Source organism: Cibotium barometz, chromosome 26 (genome assembly GCF_041138505.1).
Source record: "Cibotium barometz isolate CiBa-2024 chromosome 26, ASM4113850v1, whole genome shotgun sequence".
Classification (NCBI taxonomy): Eukaryota; Viridiplantae; Streptophyta; class Polypodiopsida; order Cyatheales; family Cibotiaceae; genus Cibotium; species Cibotium barometz.
In genome coordinates, this window is record NC_141071.1 from 21,134,955 (window position 1) to 21,156,584 (window position 21,630).

At 42.4% G+C, this 21,630-nt stretch overlaps 1 protein-coding gene across 4 annotated transcripts in view; it reads left to right on the top strand.

Annotated features, from left to right (window-relative positions):
• The window catches only part of LOC147623755 (alpha/beta-Hydrolases superfamily protein), a 52,370-nt gene extending 42,866 nt beyond the window's left edge, over nt 1-9,504 (top strand). For 2 of the 4 annotated variants that reach the window (XM_086820364.1, XM_086820368.1), the window contains exon 6: nt 7,733-8,156. In XM_086820364.1, coding sequence (XP_086676490.1) covers nt 7,733-7,942 — 210 coding nt within the window. In that variant the 3' untranslated portion in view covers nt 7,943-8,156. Of the gene's footprint in view, nt 1-7,732; nt 8,157-9,157 lie in introns of those variants that run through there. The other 2 variants (XM_086820366.1, XM_086820367.1) reach the window with 2 other exon arrangements.
• Nucleotides 9,505-21,630: the final 12,126 nt, after the last annotated feature.

Genomic DNA, 21,630 nt, shown 5'->3' on the forward strand with positions numbered 1-21,630 from the left:
GGGTGGCAGCTTTGTATTCCACAGCTCGCAGCCAGGTGCTGATTGCAGGAGGTCGGGGGCCGAGTTTTGAGCTGACCAGATCAGTCCGTCAGGGGTGTCCTCTCGCCCCTTTCCTTTTTCTCTTCTTTGCGGAGGCTATGAGTATGTATTTGACGGCAGAGGAGGTTGGTTTGAGAGGACTTCAGCTCCCAGTCCGGGGGGAGGATTTGCTTGATGCTGAGTTTGCAGACGACACGGGCTTATTTTTGCATGGCCAAGAGGCCAATCTTATTCGGGCAGAGCAGTCGCTCCAGGTTTTTAGTGCAGCTTCGGGAGCATTGATCAATTGGCGCAAGACAGTGGCCTTTTGGATCAGTAGTGCTCCCACTCCGGCATGGAGTCCGGACCCCGGTTTTAGATGGATTCCTCCCGGCACAGCAGTGCGGTATTTGGGATGCCAGATTGGCCTCGATTTGTCACCTGAGCAGCAGATTGCCCCGCTTCTTCTGAGCATTCGGAAGAAGCTATTGTATTGGAGTACAGCTCGACTATCCTTGGCTGGGAGGGTGGTGGTGGCAAATCAGGTGCTGTTAGCGACTATGTGGTACATTACGTCTTGCTGGATTTTTTCGAGCTCTTGCATCAGCCAGGTACAGAGGCTGATCAGGAACTTTCTGTGGTCTGGGCGGGACGGTCAGCCAGCTCGGGCAAAGGTTGCATGGGCAGTTATTACACTCCCGCTGGCTCAGGGCGGTTTGGGCATTATAGATCCAGTCGATCAGAGTAGAGCCTTATTGGGGAAGCTTATTGTTCGGGGGTTGCTTCCAGGCGCTGAGCCTTGGAAAGAGCTCCTCTTGCAGCGATTGCAGGCCCGGGCGCCTCCTGCAGGGGGTACTTGGGCACTAGAGATTCGCTGGATATTCATAGAGATGAGGAGGACAGGCCTCAGTAGAGGATGGGAGGACAGATTTGCTTTGAGTATCCTGAGAGCTTGGGAGCTGCTGAGACCGGGGCTCTCTCAGCGGCCTCCGTCTTGTGTTGAGGAGCGGGCCAGGCAGCCGCTCATCTGGAGCCCAGCGGTTCGTACAGAGCAGGGTCATATGCTGGGTTCTCGGCCTCGTCTAGCCTGGGGACCTTTAGCGGCAGGCCCAGCTCGTAGTTTTGGAGACTGGCAGGCTTTCTGCAGTCTACCAGAGGAGACCCAGGTGGAGAGGCTGAGTCACTTCAGAGGGGGGTTGATTATGAGGGCTGATATTCAGGAGGCACTTTCAGAGGAGTGGTTCACACCTCTCGAGCCAGTGGCCCCACGGTGGATGGGTGCCTTCACACAGTTGGAGATCCTGATTGCTGTCAGAGCTAGCACTGAGGATGGCAGATGCCTCTATTATGAGATTCAGGATGAGGGCCGACTCCAGAGAGTGGAGGTGGAGTCGCCTTTGGTTGCAGAGTGCACCTTTCAGAGGATTCGGGTAGTGGCTGCCGCTTCTCGGAAGTGGCATATTGACCCCGACCCTGCTGACGTGCTCCCGGATTGGCGTATATGGGCATATGCAGCGCGCCCCTTGGCCCGGCTACAGTGGGACCCCGGAGAGTACGAGTGGCATGATCCTTATGCATCCCTTGAGGCCACAGAGATCACATTTTTCCAGTATACTGTTCGGCTGGGACGGCATATTTTGACGGCGAGGAGGACGGTTTCTCCAGCGGCAGCGGGGCATTGGCGATTGCAGGGACTATCACAGGAGTTCCTGGAGGATTTCTGGGCTCGACTCTGGGCTAGTCGACAGGCCCGCAGGATCTCGGCTTTTCAGTGGCTGGTCGCCCACAGGGGCTCAGCAGTTGGCACTTGGCTTGTTTATAGCGGTCTTCCGGCGGCCTGCGTCCGATGCGGCCACCCTATGGAGACACAGAGACATTGCCTTTGGGACTGCCCTCAGGCACAGCAGATTTGGCTGCGGATGCTGCGTATTCTAGCCCCCCTCTCTCCAGAGGGTATGTTTACGTGGGGTGCCGCTGCTTGGTCGACTTCGTCAGGGCCTGCTATGGGCTATGAGATGGAGCAGGGCAGTCAGGCCATCAGATTTATTAGGGGCCAGCCTCGCCTGGTTCCGGCACCGGATTTCTCGTCCGACAGCTGGACACAGGAGAGGGATTTACGATGGGAGCTCCTCAGCAGCCTCACCATCTGGTTCACCTGGAGGGCCCGGTGCTTCACGGCCTTTGAGGGGAGATTAGAGCCACCAGCAGAGACTGTTCGGGGGATTTGGCAGGAGTTGATCCACACCCTGCGAGGACAGTACGACCGCATCCGGGGAGACTCGGATGAGGCGATTTTACGGCGCCAGGCCTTTCATACCACTTGGCGCTGCGGCCCGTTCTACACCCTACACACGGGATCCCCCCGTTGGCACTACAGGCCACCTGTTTGGCTCTTCCCCCCCCCCATTGTATGATTTAGCCGCTCAGTCCTTTAGACTGATGCTTGTATTTTGCAGCACCTAGGGAGAGTCTCCCGGGCTGCCATGATGTATTCACTGCTCTTCTCTCTGTTAGGAGCAGGAGAGATCTCTTTTGTAGCCCTACGGGCGTTTTTTTACATAACTAATGAAAGGATCTTTTCTCGGAAAAAAAAAACTTTCCATTTTAACAAATTTTAAAGATATATTAACTTTTAGGATCGAAATCTGATTTAATGGCTTTCCCTTCATCTTTTGGAAAAACGGAGGTCGAAATCAGAATCAGAACGGTCGAAAATCTCCTTAGGAAAAAAAAACTGATGACATGGACAAATCTGCTCGTCCATGCCGCCTCAACAACTTTCCCTTCAGCTGAACATGCAAACTTATTTTAGAAGTTTAGTTCTCTCTCTATTCCTTGAAGGGGAAAAGTTACTTGTGAAGAGCCATGAGTTTCTATCTATTTTTAAGTGAGAGAGAGGATCACCATCTCTTTCTATTTTAAAAAAGAAGATTAGAGCATCTCTTTCTATTTTGAGGAGGGAGCTATTAAGAAAGTTTCTCATGCACACTCATTAATTAGAGTTGTGACCATCTCTTTCTATTTTCAAGAGGGAGATGCACTTTTAGAAACCATCTCTTTCTATGGGGGAAAGAACTTTACTATAAAAAGAGGCTATATATATATATATATATATATATATATATATATATATATATATATATATATATATATATATATATATATATATATACCATCATAAGGCCAGATGAATCTAAACTTACGAATAATTTCAAAAGAAAGAAGAGAATCACCAAAATAAACAATTTTAAAAAAATAAAAATAAAATATAATAAGTTAAATTAAAATAGAGACACCCGAGGAAAAAAAATAGTAATAATAACTTGCAAAAATAGACAAATACATAACTAAACCACATGTCCACATACACACAAAGAAATTCCTTTTTGAACCACAACAAAAGAATCTCTAACAATTTAATAACTAATTAGCAAAAACAAACTTTAAATGACTAATTCACTAAAACAAAACAAGTAAAGACAAGAATACAAAAAGTGCGAACTTTATCTCAAAGATTGTCCAATCATGAAGTATAAGATCATCAACTTTATCATGCATAGCATGGACCAGGTGCTACGACATCCCTACTCACGTCATCAGTGCTCGAGAGTAGGTGCAGGTTTACATATAAAAATTTTGTCCCAACCAAGAGGACACAATTTTTATATAGAGACCAACGAGCTGAGTTTCTATCACTTCTCCGAAGGTGAAGGGCATACTCATCCATGATGAAGGCTAGCACTTACAACTAGAACAAATCACTTTCCTATTAAAGCAATGATTAAGCAAGACTAGAAGCAATGATAAATAACAACTACTAGCTAAAATGATCTAAACAAAAAATGGGCTTCTAAGCTTCCCATTTTTGTGAAACTTATCTTAAACATTCCAAAAGCAAAAATCTCAAAGATATATATCTACTTTGATTCAAAAAGCAACGAACTTTGGTAAAAACCTTTTTAAAGCAATAATCCTTATGGCAGCTTGTCTACATTGTGCTTGATTGCTTTTACAGATAGTGACTAGGCAGGATGCTATGACATGCATGTGTCTACGAGTGGAAAGTGTTTTCTTCTTGGTGGTTCATGCATTTCATGGCTCAACAAGAAGCAGCCTACAGAGGCCACTTCCAGGTGTGAAGCTGAATACAGTTGAGCCTTTACAGCTAGTGTGGAACGTGTTTGGCTATGACGTCTATTAGCTGATCTTGGTATTAGACATCCGTCTTCTACCACCATTTACATTGACAGTCAAAGTGCTTTGGCCGTTGCTCGAAATCCGGTATTTCATGCTCGGACAAAGCATATCAAGGTACATTACCATTATTATGTTAGGGAGAGGCTCCATGCTAGAGAGATTGACTTGATTTATGTGGCAGATGGATTTACAAAGCCTCTTTCTAGAGAGAAGTTTGAAGCTTTTCGCAAAGCTTGAATCGTACATCCTCCACCAGGGTAGTCTGGTACACCCTATTTACGTTCACATCATTCACTTCAGGGGGTTTGTTAGCCATTTCTCCTTCAGGGTACATCCTCCACCAGGGTAGTCTGGTACACCCTATTTACGTTCACATCATTCACTTCAGGGGGTTTGTTAGCCATTTCTCCTCGTAGAAGTTCATGTGTGAACTAGTCTACTTATGGGCACTTTTTACCATGGGTGGACATGGGTATTTTCCGGTGTGAACACACTTATTGTGTGTTGGTCTTTTAGACCTAGATATATAGTACTTTGTACTTCACATTTTTTATCATCATTATCAAAGTACATTTCCAGCACTCTCACTCTCTCACGTTTTTCTCTGTTCAAGCTGTGTGTGCTTGTGTGTCTGTGTGCAGAGCTTCTCCTAACAGATAGGTGGCCATGACTGTAGAAAGGAGAGAGAGAATTGTGTAGGTGGAAAGGGTGAGAGAGTACAAAGCCAATGACTTTGCACGAATCAAAGATTATGATTGATGTGATTAAAACTTCAATGAGTACACTGCTTTTATAGTCTGACATCATTGCTTCTTACATTCACACATAGTATCTAGTTATATCTGGCTGTTTACATGTGTAAACACACTTAGCACATACTAAGAGGTGGTATACACACATAGACGGTACACACGAGACCCTGAATCCCAACAGTTTCCATACTCCCTTGCCCACAGCTTATTACACAGTGGATGCCTTAACCATAATCCACAGCATGGACTCCAACTGTGTGCGTGTAAGGCTTGCATGTCACGAACAAAGCAGTCCCCTTCATGCTTGTAAAAAGCACCCAACACTTCTTTAGCTACCCTACGAGTAACACTAGGTTTCTCATGCTTGGATAGACCCACAGAGTTCCCACTCTTAGCCCTCGTTGGGAGGTGTATGACATTACATCCTCCATTTGGAGGAGATTCTGGCAGTGACTCTGGCACTCATAGAGGAGGAGCCAAGTATGCTACTTCTTCTGGCTGTTTCTAGACGGTGGGTTGCACACCAACTAGTGGAGATCTATTTTTGGCGCGGACCCCTCTTGTCCTAGATGTTCAGCTCCATCTGAGACTCTAGCACTTGTATAGGAGGAGTCAGGTATGCTACTTCCTCTGGCTGTTTCTACACGGTAGGTTGCACACCAACTAGTGGAGATCTATTTTTGGTGTGGACCCGTCTTGTCCTAGATGCCCAGTTCCATCCGAGACAGTATATCTTTGCTTATGGGAGTGCAAAGGAGCAGCACATCCCTTGGGCCGATTGAGGAGTGATCCTGTCTATATTACTTCAGTGCTATTGCATGGTTGACTTAGTCTGGCCCACAGCTGCTTTTTGAAGGGAGATCTCAAACCAAAAGCTAGGGAGATCTCAACATATTGGACACACTGCTGCTGCCATAAAGGCCCCATAGGAGTGGAGGAGAAGAAAATACCATAGTTCCACTCTCATAAATCTGTTGCGCTCTGTGTGCGCAGCTCTAGAAGATCCCTGTATATGGGCCCAGGTGGCCAAAAGTTGTCACTCCATATACTGCAAATATATCGGGTGTTATAAACCTGAATACCCTGGAAGGCCTCTAAGCATCAGGCCTTCCTGAAGGAGCCATGCCGTAACACTAGCAATAATCTCCTAGGTGGTGTGGTGTGTATTGTGACGGGGGGATATCCTGAAGCAAACATCTCTGAGCTATGCCCCTATAGACAAGTATAACAGGATCGATTTTATTTTACTTAATAGGAGTCTCCTTTCTGAAAAAAAAGCACACGCACAAAGAACATTTTCTTCTTTACTGTGTAAAAAGCAATTCCTTCTTTCCCTCAACATAGAACAACTTTCGATCAAGCTAAAAGTATTATTCTACTACCCAAATGGAGCAAAAGCAAGAACAACATACATACTAGGATTACCCAAGATGAAGCTTGTTTGCACGGAGTGGCTCTAATACCAAGGAAACTGCCACTGGATCTCCCGAGCATTGGTGCAAGAACAAGACACACACCACAGCCATAGCTCCTACGGAGCATCCCCGAGCCAAGAGTTTTTCAACACCAGGACTATATGCCAACACCTGACTATGGTGTCTTGTACCATTGCAGCCCACCCCTTTGTGTTGATAGCTTAGACCAAGGTCAAGGCCTCACATGGGTCATGATCCCCTGTCACTTATGAGCCCTCAACTCACTTATATAGACCTGGGGTTCCAATAATAGCACAAAGCACGGCTTTCACACCATCTTGTGCCCATAAGTCATTATACCTCACGTGTTCCCCGGCTAGGATTGCCCCAGGCACTCAAATATATGCGCTAGCCGTTAGGATCCATGGGGCCATCTGTCAAAACCCCAAAGGATCTCCTCGTGGAACGCTCTTGGTACGAGACTTGAAACCAAACAAACAAACAACAAGGGAGTGCAGGCCCGACTCACCTCCCAACCATGACAGCCGTGGGCGAGCCCACAGTCTTGGCTGTCCCCACCGAGCCACGAGCTGAGCTAACTAGGTTGACGTACCGACCAATCTCCACCTCGCGACGTCCCATACCGCCATGAAGCTACCCTCGCGGGCCTCGAGATTGCTGCCGGCCTCGGTTGCGTAAAGCAGGTGCACGTCTGCACTAGATCCAGGCTCCAGACCATAGAGCTCTCACAAATCACGCGAGACTCTATATGACTAATGACTAACCTTGGCCACCCTTTTATAGGCTCTTGGCCGGTCATTGGGCGTCCACACTTGGGCGCCCGCTCGTCCATACTTGGGTGCCCGCCCAGTAGTCTATCCCTAACTCAGCTCGCCAATCAACCTGCCTAGCTCCAAACTTTCCCAAACCTCAAAGCTAGTCTTGCGTGCGTGTAGCACACGGTAGATACACACTGTGCACGTGACACCATCAGAGGCAAGCCCCAGCAAAAATGTGTTCTCCCCATAAAATGGCTCCATGGCATCCTTGGAATTTGTCATTATGGATGGCGTGGTTGATCAGGTAGGTGAAACCTTCCGTGGGTCTTCTTTAGGTTGTCTATGGGAGTTGGTTGCCTGTGTCTTTTTGCTTTTTAGTGCAGGAAATATGTTGAACTTTCCTTTGATGTTCGGTAGACAACAAGAGCTTTATCTAAGGCTCACCTATAATTGCACTAACAACCACCTATAATTGCATGGTTGCACAATTAGTAATTAGCTTTGCTGTTTTGTGGTGGGAAGAGCATATGCTATCGTTTGTGATGATGCTATTTTGTTTTGCAAATTTTAGGCTGCAGAGGCATTGGAGGAAAAGCTTAAAGCATCAGGGGTGGACTATGAAGTCCACATATATAAAGATGTTGGACATGCCTTCATGAACAGTTCACTGGAAGCTCGAAAACGGAATGAGGAATGCGGGTTTGGCTTGCATAAGGATGCTGCAGTAGCACTGGCTTGGTCAAGATTTGAAGCTTGGTTCAAAAAATATTTGCAGGCATGACAAGGCAATACACAACACACCAACCTTCCGTGGTTTATCTAGAATTGTATGTAGAAACCAAGACCTTCCCTTTCACTAACTTGTATTAAGGTATTTCTTATAAACTAGCTGCTACTGCTTTGTTTCTATGTGAGTAGTTGCACATGTGAACGATTGGATGGATAAGGATGAATGAGATGAGATGTAATGCTAACGACATACTTTACACTCGTCATCCCTACTAGCTCCTAATTACACACACAGTAAATGCACTATTCATGCACTCATCCCTCTTCTTGACACTCGTGTTTGTGAATGAGGCCAATGGTAAGGGATGTAGATGAACTCACCCGTACCCCTGCCACTTATCTTAGAAAGTAATGCATGCAGGCCAGGAAATATCCGAGTGCATGCCCTACTATCAGGTAGGGCACTGCTCCCATTTTGACCAGTCAGAACGGTGCTAGCTTAAGGTCATTTGTGACCCAAGAACCAACAGTGCTTGCTATCTAATGTGCATGAAGTTAGATTGCAAGTTTTCTAATCAAATGATGATATGTTGAAGCTATGTCGTTGGCCTGTTGCAAGGTCATGGCAGCAGATGCAACTGATGCAAGTAGAGGATAAATAAGGCTCCATGGAATTTTTAGATTCCCTTTTATAGCGGGAGGGAGGGTGTCTGCTCCCCTTCCTATAGCTTTAAACTAACATGGAACACTTTCATGGGAGGTGGCTGCAATAGGTTACGATCTTTTTAATCATAAATCGTACACGCCAAGAAGTTTGCGAGTGCTGATAGTCTTGCAGATATGGTATCTAATGTCTACCAAGTGGAGCAAGTAGGGGCCTTGATTTAGGGCTCTAAATTAATTCAAGAAACGAGGCTAAAGTTGGGTTGAAACTAGAGCAAAGGGCTTGGTTTAGGGCTTAAAATGAGCTCAAAGTTTAGGGTTGAAACACACTAAAAATAGTTGAATCAAGGCTAAAGAATAAGACTCGTGGCAAGGTGGGAGTCGGGCTATTTATGATTGAGAATGCCCTTGAACGAGGTTTGCAGAAGTGGGGTACTGTTTTTGGCCTATGTTAAAATCCTAGCCCAATGGCTAGACCCTCATGATAGGATTGTTTGTAATTCTTTTCAATTGCTTGGTTGGCTTTATATTACATTTTAAGGCATTAATTATATGACACTGCTTGGGGATCACTCCCATTAACCAATTACTATTCCCTTGACAGGCACCTTGCCAATAGTTAGGTGCTTCTTGGATGCTGATAGAGGGCACTTGTATTGCTTGTGCACTAAAGTGCAATGGAGGATCAATACCCTATGAATCATTTATGATCCTTGACTCTATTTGGAAATTCTATTTGGATCCATATGAAAATCTCAAGATAAAAGACTCGCAAGTACAAATATGTTAGCCATTTCAAGCATGAAGCTAGAGGCTAGCTTATTTATAACTAAACCATGGTTTGCTTAATAGCTTTGGTTAATTACATTAGTAAACTATAACTTGAAAATGTGAATTGTATGTTTGCATGGTAAAAACACTTTCATTACTAAGTAGTAAGTATTAAGTTAACATGATTTGTAACGTTTCCTTCATCGTTCAAAGTAGTTGGTCTCAATGGAAAGTCTTCTACAAAAGCTATTATTTCCATTGGGCATTAATAGACGGGTATCTCTTGAATTTTAGATGGTTCCAATCAGGGTTCTTGATCTCCTTATGAATAAACTATTTTGCTTAAATTCTCTATCCACCATCTCTAGTAAATCTTCATCCATGAAGGAAGAAGGGGAAACACAATGGCAAGGCTTCATGTTCTTTTTGAGGAAAGCATTATGGATATGCCACAAAGAAAAAAGCTTGATCATTGATAGATTTAAAAACTTGAAAAGTTTCATAGAACCTTTTCATGAGCTGTCATCGCATTTCCAAGTGCATGTTGCTAGTGAAACTAGAGAAGAGGCCAATCTCCTTCTTTGAACATCAGGCCATTTAATATTTAGAAACTTCAAAAGTTTCATAAAACCTTTTGAGCTTTCATTGCATTCCAAGTGTTTGCTTGTTAAACTAGAGAAGAGTCCAATCTCCTCTTTTGAACATCATGTCTGCTAGTGAAATCTTTTCATGAGCTTCCATTCCATTTCCTTATATCTGCAAGTGAAACTATGAGAAGAGTCCATTCTCCTCCTTTGAATATCATGGCCATTTAATATTTTATTAATTGGTTTCTTGTGCTACTGCTTTGAGCTTTCTCAATAGCTACCTTGATCTTTGTTAGAATCGATTGATGATTTGTATTAAATTGATCAAAAGCAATAACTTTGCCATGAGTATTCATACTTGGAGTTGGTAAAGAGTATCCGTAAAAACCTATAGAAGGAGATTTTCTTGTAAAATGATGTTGAATGTTGTAAGCATACTGAAGTCAAGTAAGAAACTCAACCCATGATTTTTGTTGGTCATGAACATAAGCTTTGAGAAGATTATCATTCCAAGGCTGGTTGCTTTAGAAATGCCATTTGATTGGGATAAAAAGTTGATACGAAATTCAACTTTGTTTCTAGTTTTCACTTTAAGCTTGCCAAAAGTTACCTACGAAGATACCATAACAAGTAGTCACTATAGATTGAGGACAAGCATGGTACTTAAGTTAAAAAGATGAGTAGCTTTTGGGCCTTTGATCATTTTTTTTGAACGGAATAAAGTGTATTTTTAGGCCTTACTTCATTCAAGAATCTCATTCTCCTCTCTTACGGGAGACATAGGAGCATCTTCAACATTGGATACCCTTGATTATCAATTCTTGTGCCATGAATGCAAAATGTATGTTACTGAATATGCCATAGAATCTTCAGTTTGTTAGCAAGTAAAATAATTCGGACTAAGACCCTTGGTAACTTACACTACCTAGAAGGACCATGGAGAAATATTGTTTTGAGACTTCCAACTTTTGAGGGATCACTTCGTAACTTGGTAATAAAATTATTTTAAACTTACAATGATGCTATTCACGGTCTCAAGTAATAGTTTACACATGTTTCCTTTAATGTGGTTAACCATAGCCATTTAAGCAAACCATAATTGAGGTACAAATAAGGTATATAATCTTTTTATAATGTTTTTGTGTTTTTGGAGACTTTTTGACAAAAAATAGTAAACACACATGAGAAAAGAAAGAACATGCAAGACACATATAAACAATGCAAGTATGTTTTTTAAATCTTTTCTTGTTTTTCTACTTTGTGGGAATCTAATGAGATCAGTGATCCAAGGCTTTCAATTAACGATCTAGATATTTGATGGACAATCTGGATGGCATATATTAGATATTTAATGATATGAATTAGTTGGGATTTAGAAATCCAATGATTTGAATATCTTGATGATCCACGATTGTATGATTGGATCAATGATTTGAGTAATGATAGTGATTTGGATCCAAGGTGATCTGTGATCTAGAATAGATCATGATTTGATTGACTATATAGTCACTCAATTCGAAAGATAATGATTTGAAAAGAGAGGCGATTCAGTTTTGAATGATCTAAAATTTGGAACGATCTCAATCTGAATCTGACATTATTGGGATCGAGATTGGGGTTTGGGATCAACAATACAATTGTGCATTAATGATGGTAGATGATGGCATTGATTTCATTGGGGTCGTTATTGAACTTTATATCATCTTACATAAGAATATTTGATTGGTAACTTGACAACATTTGGTCGTGGATTTAACGATCTAGAACTTGGTCACAAGACAATCCAAAAATTCTATAGAGAAGAAAACATAAATCTTTAATGGATTTTGGAATTTTCAGGAGGGTTTTTCTTAATGTTTTTTGGTTTTTTGGTCATGATAGGGGTGGGGTGCTTAGCAATACTCCAATGTCATGAGTTTGCTCTCAATTTTACTAAAAACAACAACTACAAAGATTGATACCTCGATTAAGTTAATCTTGGCCAAAAATACAAAAAATATGAATGTATATTAATTTCCTAATTAATCTAAGGCTAATACTCATACAAACGATGAAATCAACTAAGTGGAGAGAGAACCTATCTCAATCACACCTAGGAGAGCTTACTGTTCATTCTATCACTCTTGTGAGACAAATACTAGAACAAATTAATCAACCCAAAACACAAAAAAGGTTAAGGCTAGAAAGAAAGTCTATTTTAAGTACACAAATCACACAATCACTCAAAACAACTCAAATTCTACTCTAGAACACATCTCTCTAACATTCAACCAAGGATTCGTCTCTAAGGGCAAGAAAGAGAGAAAAATAGAAGCTTTTATAGTAGATGATAGCTTTACTTCTTTCCCTTATCGAACACCAATTCAATCCCTGATAACTACGTCAATTGTTCATGTCAAGAACATTCTTGCTCTCTAGCAAGGAACCAGTGTTATTGCTTAGACCTCTTGTCTTGGATTGTGGAAGTCCCAATTGGAGAGGAAAAAGAGGCCAAAAGGTATGTCAATCCCTCAAGTTTAAGCCCTTCCTTTACTCTCAATCTTCTAAGTAATCCTTCCAAAAGGTAATGATTAAGCTAGAAAGCTTGAACCACCCTCCTCTCCACTCTTACTCAAGCACACTCACATAAGTTAGCTAGCATGCACAACACCAACACATTCCAATCACACACACAAGTATGCATCCTACAACTAAGCAAGCAAGAGGTAAGAAAGCAAGAGAAAGCTTTGCACCATGAGAAATGATTGGATTCTCCCATTCAATATTATCAAGAGTTATATATATACAAGTGGGCTTTGCTCGACCACGCCCAACTTAAGTAGGTGCCCATTGCCTATCTCGACCCATATACATAATGTCAAATATTCCTAGGTTAAAGGCGGGGATTTCAGACGTACGAAATGTGTGAATTTGAGGGCTTCAATAAAGGACGGCTTGAAGAGATACATCAAATATGTACCATTGCTTTTGGACCATCTTGATTGCTAGTTAGAAGTAGATCTTGCGCATTTCGATGATGTCATGACTATTCAGGAGGGACACATCTTGAGGAGGGGGAGATTCTTAGCCATTGAATGCATCTGCACCAACCTTATGTAGCAAATAAGGGGTGCCAGGTAGGGTTGTAGCCATGGTAGGGTTGATCAGACCCTTCACCATTGAACCGGCCACCATCATGTCTTGCACTCGCCAAGAACCTTCTCCACGTTGTTGTTGGCCATAAATAGGAGGTGCCCCAAGATAACGAGCATCTGCACGATCTTCTTTTGCTACATCAAATGTAGGGGATGAGCCAGGAGGGCATAAGAGATTGAGGAAGAACACCATAGATACACATAGAGAGCAAGATACACGAGGTAGACGAATAGATCAGATTAGATTAGAGATTACTTGTTTTGAGTGTGGCTACATTGATGTAGAAGGTGATAGTTAGATGGGCGTTCATTTCCAACAAACTTTCAATTTTCTTGCTGCGTAATTCACGAGCTTGTAAGTGGCGACATAGATTGTATGCAATAACGATCGTGGACAACGACAGAGAAGCATTTATGATGGCTTCTCCTACTACACCAACTAACCAATAGATTCATTTGTATCTTATAAATTGAGCTTCTTTTACTATATAGTAATTAAGGAGCTTAGAGTTGGTGCATTAGGAGAAGCCGTCACAAAGCTAGAATTAAACAAATTAAATAAAAGTAAAGATATAGAAATAATATTCATCACTCATTAAAACAAAATTCTTTGGATTAAAGTAAAGATTAAACAATAATAACAAATAAAGACTAAAATATAATGTTTATGAATGTTTTTAAACAAAAATCTAAAAGAAAATATATTCTTAACCTTGTTCTTTATCTTCATCTTCATTGTTCGACTACACATACATCTCATAGTCAATGTTGCTCTACGCATAGACGACGGTTTCAAAGCTTTGACTCTAAACTCTTATACTGAAGAGATCTATGTGTTATAGAAACTTATGCTATCATGCTATCATGATGTTGAATGAGATCTTCAAATCATTTGAAAGTAAGAAGATTCACCATTAGGTAATATTATTCTTCTCCTACTAGTAGCCTCAAAATCTCCCCATATTGTGATACAACAATTCTAATCCCCCCAAAAGGTTTCTTCAATATCTACTTTCCATTTGTTTACATGTGTTCGATCACATTTCAACCATGCTAACTTGCATTGCTTTCTTTTTTGGTCTACTTCTCTTACCCCACAACATAACACACATTTCACCATTTGTATCAATGGTGTGAATATGTGCTAGCACAATGCCATCCCTTTCTAGCTAAGGAGGTACTTCTCCTCAACCTTAAAGCTATCATAATATTTTCTCGGAGCATGTGGGTGTTAAAACCACTCTGGTTAACATGACCTTTTGCGTGGCTACCACACTTTCTTTGTAATCCATCTTTTTGTAACCGCGCTAAGCACCAATTGCAAATGAGAAATGGGATGACTGAGCTTACGGCTTGTGTAATGCCAGTCATACCAAATTGATGTACATAGAGCTAGATAAACTAGGAAGACTAGTTTTGGGTCTCCATTTGTAATTGGACGGTCGGACATTGTAAATATGAGCTCATGTATATAAGACATTTTATGAAATATGAAAAGGGACAATCCCATTTGTCTCCATTGAGTTTTGCCTTCTCTCTCTCTCTCTCTCTCTCTCATGTTGGCTTGCTTTCTTGTGATGCTTGCTTGCTTGTGATTGTTGGTGTATGTGAATAGGAATGGTGTTGCTCTCCCTTCTCTCCTTTAGTCCCCTCTCTTTCTCTCCACCTTGTCTTGTTTACATACAATTGGCATGAGGTAGAGGTTGAGCTCTCCATAGCTCCTTCCCTCTTGCTCCTACCTAGCGTGGTTGAGCTCTCCCATGTGAAATTGCATTCCCCTAGCATTGTGATCCACCCCTAGCACCCTATACACCATTTGCCTGGTCCTATCAATTAGTGCCTGTGATGTGGCTGCACTTATATTATGTTGATAGGTGTCGATGTGTATCATTAATTTGCTCATCGTCTCATCGGAGGGCATCACGTAATACATGTAGCAATGCACATTGTTGGAATTGAGTAGTAATGGGCAAAGGAGCTTTCCAGATGCATTGGTGCACTCCTCTCCAATGGTTGGTGCCTTTAGTATGCTTCCAGTAAAATGTGATGTATTTGACACCTTGTGGTTCTTTAAACATGGGCAAAGTTAATTAACAAACTTCAAACTACCTAAGCAATGGCTTCGCTGACATACTCCAGTGAAGGAAAGGTTAGAGGTTTGTAGCTTTGACCACTAGTGGGGATCATGCATATGCTCCATGGAGTCCATCCCTGAGCGTGTTACCATGGTCGATGGGAACTCAAATGCAGTATCACCATTGTATTGTCTAGGAAACTCCACGGCCTTGATAACGTCTTTGACATTTAACAAAATCTTTGTTAATGTGTCTCCCTTCTTCATGTTGAAAAGGTATTCTAAAATTCTCTTACCTTGTGCTCTTGTAACACTGGATGAGCTTGATGCATCAGTATTCTTGTTATCTTGAAAGGGACTGCATAAATCTATCACATTCTTTAGAGTTGGAAGACCTCTAGGCTGGTTGTCTAAGATGGATATTGGTTATGGGTTTGACTTCAATAAAGAATCAACTATTGATAATAAGTAGTTGACTGATAGAGAGTCCTTAAGTATGTAGAACTCCTCCCCCTCATGATTAGAGGTTGCCTCGAGAGAGATGTGTAAAACTTGGGTCCCAATACTTACTATGGCTTGCAATCCACAAAATGAGTGGGGAGCTACTTGCTCATGTAAAAACTTTGCACTCACCACAACCCATCCATTGTTGAAACTTAGTTCTTTCTTAGAAGATGGGAATGCGATTGTACAACTCATTAAAGAGGAGCAAAAATGAAATACACAAGAACAAAGAAGAATGGTACAATCGGTAGGAAGTACACAAGTATTGAATGGTGATTTTACACTCTTTAAAAAGTTGGCTGTTTTTAATTTGACCGTTATAATTTAATTATATTATATTTATTTTTTTTAAAAAAAATCTAAAAAATAAATATATATTAAATATTTTTTTCTCGAAATTGGCATTCGTGCATGTCTCTCCATCATCTCTCTCCTATTTCTCTCCTCTCTCTCCTTCATCGTGGTTTACAAGATGAACATAAAAAAACATAACCATCTAAAAAACTAGACAAATACATTAAAGAAGTTGGTACTATGAAAGTAGTGTCAACATTATTAATTACTACATCAAAGAAGTCGGCATTATGAAGTAGTGCCAACATTATTTCTACATCAAAGAAGTTGCATTATGAAGTACTGCCAACAGTACTACAAACCTCAATACTTAGGAAACACACTCATAAGGTTCTATGACGTGCAACCATTGATTGGGCCATATTCCTACTTAATTGCTCGTTCTCATCGTAAATGACTCTGTATATCCTCCAATAAACAATTGCACTCGATATTCTGAGCTCAAACATATCTATTGTTGCCAGGTCATTCTCCTTTCCTTTGATTATTTGCTTCAATTCCAATAATAAACTCTTCGAAATCTCTCTAGCTTGGTATAAGTTTGGATTGATTGAGTCATTCTTGTACATCTCATCAAGCGCCATGTATCCTTGTAAGATAATACACTCCATGGTAAGCTCATCTAACGATGGTGTGGTCATAATGCGTAAAAAACATAGAAGTGAACGTCTGCACTCTAATGAAGAATAAAGAGAAATTCCACCTTGATTATTTGAAGTTATGGGAGAGGGGGCACTTTGAGAGGGCTATACGAAGTCGGCATCTGCACACTGATGGAGAAAAAAGAGAAATTTGACCTAAAATATTTGCAGTGATAGGAGAGGGGGGCGATAGGAGGAGGGTGCGTTTGCACGCTTGGGAGAGAGGGCGCATGGGAGGAGGTGGAGGGGGTCCTTGGGAAGGGGTGCTTTGTGAGGAGGCAGAGGGGGCCCTTGGGAGGAGGAGGCGCTTGAGGAGGGGGCACTTGAGAGAGGTTTAGGGTGGAGGGGGCGCTTCAGGAGGGGGCAGGAGGAGGTGGAGTGGGCCACATGGCCTGCATGCCACCGGCCCCCACCACCTGCATGCATGCCACCATAGCCATGAGTGGCGTGGCTGCATGGCATGCGGCTGTGCCACGCGTAGCTGCCACGTGTGATGCTCGAGTGTCACACGAGGCCACCAAGTGTAGTGCGTAGTGCATGGACTATGCGCGGTGGTGCACTCCACATGGGTGTCACGTGTTTCTCAGCCACACGTGGCACACCATAGCGTGCCATGTGGTATGTCTAGTCCATGTGGCGAGCCACTAGCTCGCCATGTGGGGCTAGCATTCCACGTGGACATGCCACGTGGATTGTTTAGTCCACGTGGCATGGCCACATGTAATGCCCAAGGTAGAGCATTACACGTGGCAGTTTCACGTAGACTGTGTAGTCTACGTGTGGTGAACCACGTGGCCATGCCACGTGGGCTAAAGAGTCCACGTGGGGTGTTCGATCAACGTGGCACTACCACGTGTAATGCCCGTGCTGCTTGGCATTACACATGGCTATGCCACATGGACTTGTCACGTGTAATGCCCATGTCGGGCATTACACTTAGCAAGTCCACATGGACTAAAGTGTCTATGTGGCCTTTGCTTGGGTGCGTGGCACGCGGCGAAGGCCACAGGCCACGTTGCGTGGCCACGTGGTGGCTGGCTATGCAACGGCTATTAAGCCATTGCACAACCAATGTTGAGGGCTCACAAAAGAGCCCTCAATAGCCTCGCCCTTTCTCTCGCTAAAAGCCCTCAACAGCCCCGCCCTCTCTCTCTCTCTCTCTCTCTCTCTCTCAAAAGCTACCCTCACGTGTTGCCCTCTCTCTCTTTCTCACTCGCTCAACCCCTCAACAGGCTCTCTCTCTCTCTCTCTCTCTCTCTCTCTCTCTCTCTCTCAACCCTCCCACAAAGAGCCTCTCTCTCTCTCTCTCTCTCTCTCTCTCTCTCTCTCTCTCTCTCTCTCTCTCTCTCTCTCTCTCTCTCCCACAAAGACTTATCTTTCTCTCGCCAACAAGTGCGCGTCAATGGTTGGAAGAAGCGATCTCAACGGTTGGAATGCCCTCAAGCGATAGCGGTCCTCACTTGCCCTCAATATCAAAGGAAGAGTTCTCAATCATCCAACTTCTCCATGTAAGCTTGTTTTGATTCATTTGGATAGCATAAAAATTTCTAAAATTTTAAAGAGAGTGCATCATATGTAATTGGAATAAAGAATTAATGATAATTAAATCTAATGTAATTGGAATAAAGAATTAATGATAACTAAATCTAATTTAAAATAATTACATCATATCTTAATGACAAAAGACTAATTTAAGAACTATTCATGGTTATATAGATGCATATTCAAGACGAAATGCCTCCACGCACTTGTTTGCAATTGAAAGGGTTCACCGGATCGTAAGATGAGATCAATCTCTCATAAGATGTGGGCATATCACAAGTGGCCACATCAAGCGAGGTGACAAACACCTCACAATTGCAGTTGACTATGGAAGTTGGTTCTATCGTATGGCCCAGTAGTGCCATGATTGCAGAAGAAGAGGAGTCTTTGAAAGAGAGTTTTGGTCAAGTGGTTGATCACACATCTATACGAATTGGGTGGAGGACCACTTGGTCGACAACCAAAACCGCCTTCTTAGAGTGCCACTTTGTCGTCTTCTTGCAAACCCATCAATCCGCACGAACGAGGATTCTATCAAGGGGTTAACTAGAAGCATCGAGGAGCGAAAATACCAATCAACAATGGCAACATTCATTGTCTAAGAGGGATTCCTAGGTAAAGCCCCCATTCCATTTGATCGTCGAAGTGCAACCGGCCATGACCTATCATTGTCAGGTGAATTTGACATGATATTAGAGGAGACCGAAAGATGGAAACACATGGTTGGGAAGATGTTCATTGTTTGGGTTGGCAACCATTGACTCAAAGCTTGGCAAGAATGGGTGAATACTAATCGAGTTGAAAAAGAGAGGATTCCCAAGGTGAATTGTAGTCCAGTTCCTTGAGGAAGAGGAGGCGGAGTTCTTGTTGGTGCTGTGCATGATCAACAAGTGTATTCTACAATGTTTTTTTTGTATATGAAATGAACAAACTCCAGTCCTCCCAATACCCATGAGCCCAACATAGTCTAGTGCTTCGTCATGGCCACCTGGTGTTCCAATGAGCCCCAATATCGACATGTCATGCCACATACATCCCCCGTAGGTTTATTTGGAGTTCCCTCATGGGCACCACAGCCTGATCTTGCAAGGCCACTTTTTCCACCTGCACTTGCACCATTTGGTAGAGGTCCCTATCCCATACCACCTCCCTTCTTCCACATGGGAGTGCGGCATCCTTACTGATGTATTTCACTGATCACGGAGGTGCAGTCCTAGATTGCTTTGCTGGTACTGGGTCCATGGCTAGAGCATGCAGGACACTACAATGACATTGCATTAGCATGGAGAGTGACGAGATGTGCCTTAGCTCATGTCTGCGCGACCACTTGCCGCCGCTGTGCATGATGATTTGGGTAACCAGTTTTCAGTGTGGTGAGGTTAGTGAGATTGTTCGACGAGAGCAGCAGATGGACATGGGGCACCATATCCTCCAGCCCTCCTAGTACCCATGAGCCCAACACAGTCTAGTTCTTCGTGTCATCGTTGCCACTTGGTGTTTCAATGGAGCCCCAATATTGACATGTCATCCCCTGTAGGTTCATTTGCAGTTCCCTCATGGGTACCATGGCCTGATCTTGTAAGGCCACTTTTTCCACCTGCACTTGCACCATTTGGTAGAGGTCCTGTCCTTATCCCATACCATCTCCCTTCTTCCACCCGGGGAGTGCGACATCCGTACTGATGTATTTCAGTAGCTTGTAATGCCCGAAATATATCGATTTTAGACATTATTGTTGCTCACTCATATTATGACAATGGCTTTGTTTTTTGCTTCTTTCATGGCATAGATTTTTGAGAGAGATGATGCAATTAGAGTGAGATCTCAACAACACGAGAGAGAGAGAGAGAGAGAGAGAGAGAGAGAGAGAGAGAGAGAGAGAGAGAGAGAGAGAGAGAGAGAAAGAGAGAGAGTGTATGATCGCGACATTAAAATACTAACAATTGTGCTTAATGTATATGTTTCTTATGCTTAAAATAAGAATTCTAGTGCTCAAAAAAGTAAATTTTTACTCCTTTTAAAGTTATAAAAACAGTAGAGATTGCCATGTTCCAACACTCTTCTTCTAGACACGTCCCACACCACTCTCCCCTTATATCTTCATATTGCAAAACAGAGTCCTTGTAAACTCTATGGTTATGGCTTCATCTAGTAATCCCTCTAATACTACTATGTTTGCAACCATCTTAAGTAAATCTCTTCAATCTTTCATGCAACTCAAAGAAAAGAAACCCAGATCGGATGTTGTTTTGGAGGTATGGACAACAACGTCAGAAGTAAATGAGCTCTACAAGAAGCTCAAAACATGCCAAGTGGTAGACCTTGCAGACAAGAACATGCTAGAGGTGAAAGCAACTTAAGCCATTGGGATAAGGAGAGCTTTCGGCATCATTGAAGAGGCAAAGGAGGATCCTCTAAGAGTTGAAGTTGCCACCTTCATTTGCAAGTTAGGGTAGATGGAAAAGGCGAAGATGATAGTTGAGGCCCAAAATGCTTTCATATGGTGTCTTTGTAAAGAAGTACAAATGATTGTGTCTTGTCGTAGGTGTTTGTCATGTAATGCTGTGGCCTTGTAAGTTTGTTAGGGAATATAAAATGGAAGTTTAAGATCATTATATGGTGACTTTGTAAACGTGTTGCAATGGTAGTTGTAACTTGATATGCATTAATAGTTGTAAATGAGTTGCAGTGTGTATATAGTGCTCTTGTATCCATCCACTTCTCTCCTCTATTGTCACCATGAGTCGCAATGTGCGAGACCATAGAGGGAAGGAAGTGTAGAGAGAGAAACCGCTCGCCTAAACACCAAAAAGTGCTCGCTAAAAAATGCCAAAAAAATATACCCGACATTTTATATGCACATTAGCCACTGGCTATGCTCCTTGAATAAGCCCCATCTCATGGTCAATTTCTTGATGTGCATGGCATCTGAGTAAGCTATGCTAGGAATAGATTCTCAAACTCTTTTTGTCAGTCTGGGAATAGATTCTCAAACTCTTTTTGTCAGCTTGGGTCCCTCTTTTTATTATCATCATTGTCTTTGATAAGTTTAACTACGAACACCCTTTGATTTTTCCTAAGGCACTTTTACAATTTACCAATTTTTATTAATTATGACTTGCCAATTCTCCCTAAGGTTACTACTTCTTGAGACTTTTCCAGAGGTTGGAATCATTTGCTTCTAACCAATCCATGCCAAGATTACTATTATAGATCCCTAGTGATGTCACATGAAAAGTAGTCCAGGGTTGGTTTTCCAAATACCTCTAAGGTCTCATCCACTACAAGGACTCCAAAAATATATAAAGTATTTCAAAACCCTATTTTTTTTCTTCTAAAACTCAAAGTATGTATATTTTAGCATCTAGGTTCCTAATTCTACTTGCATTAACAAGTAGACAAGGATAATGAAAATTCCATTCAACAATGGTTGGTAATGGTCTAAGAAGTATTTTGCCCAAGCCTTTCGT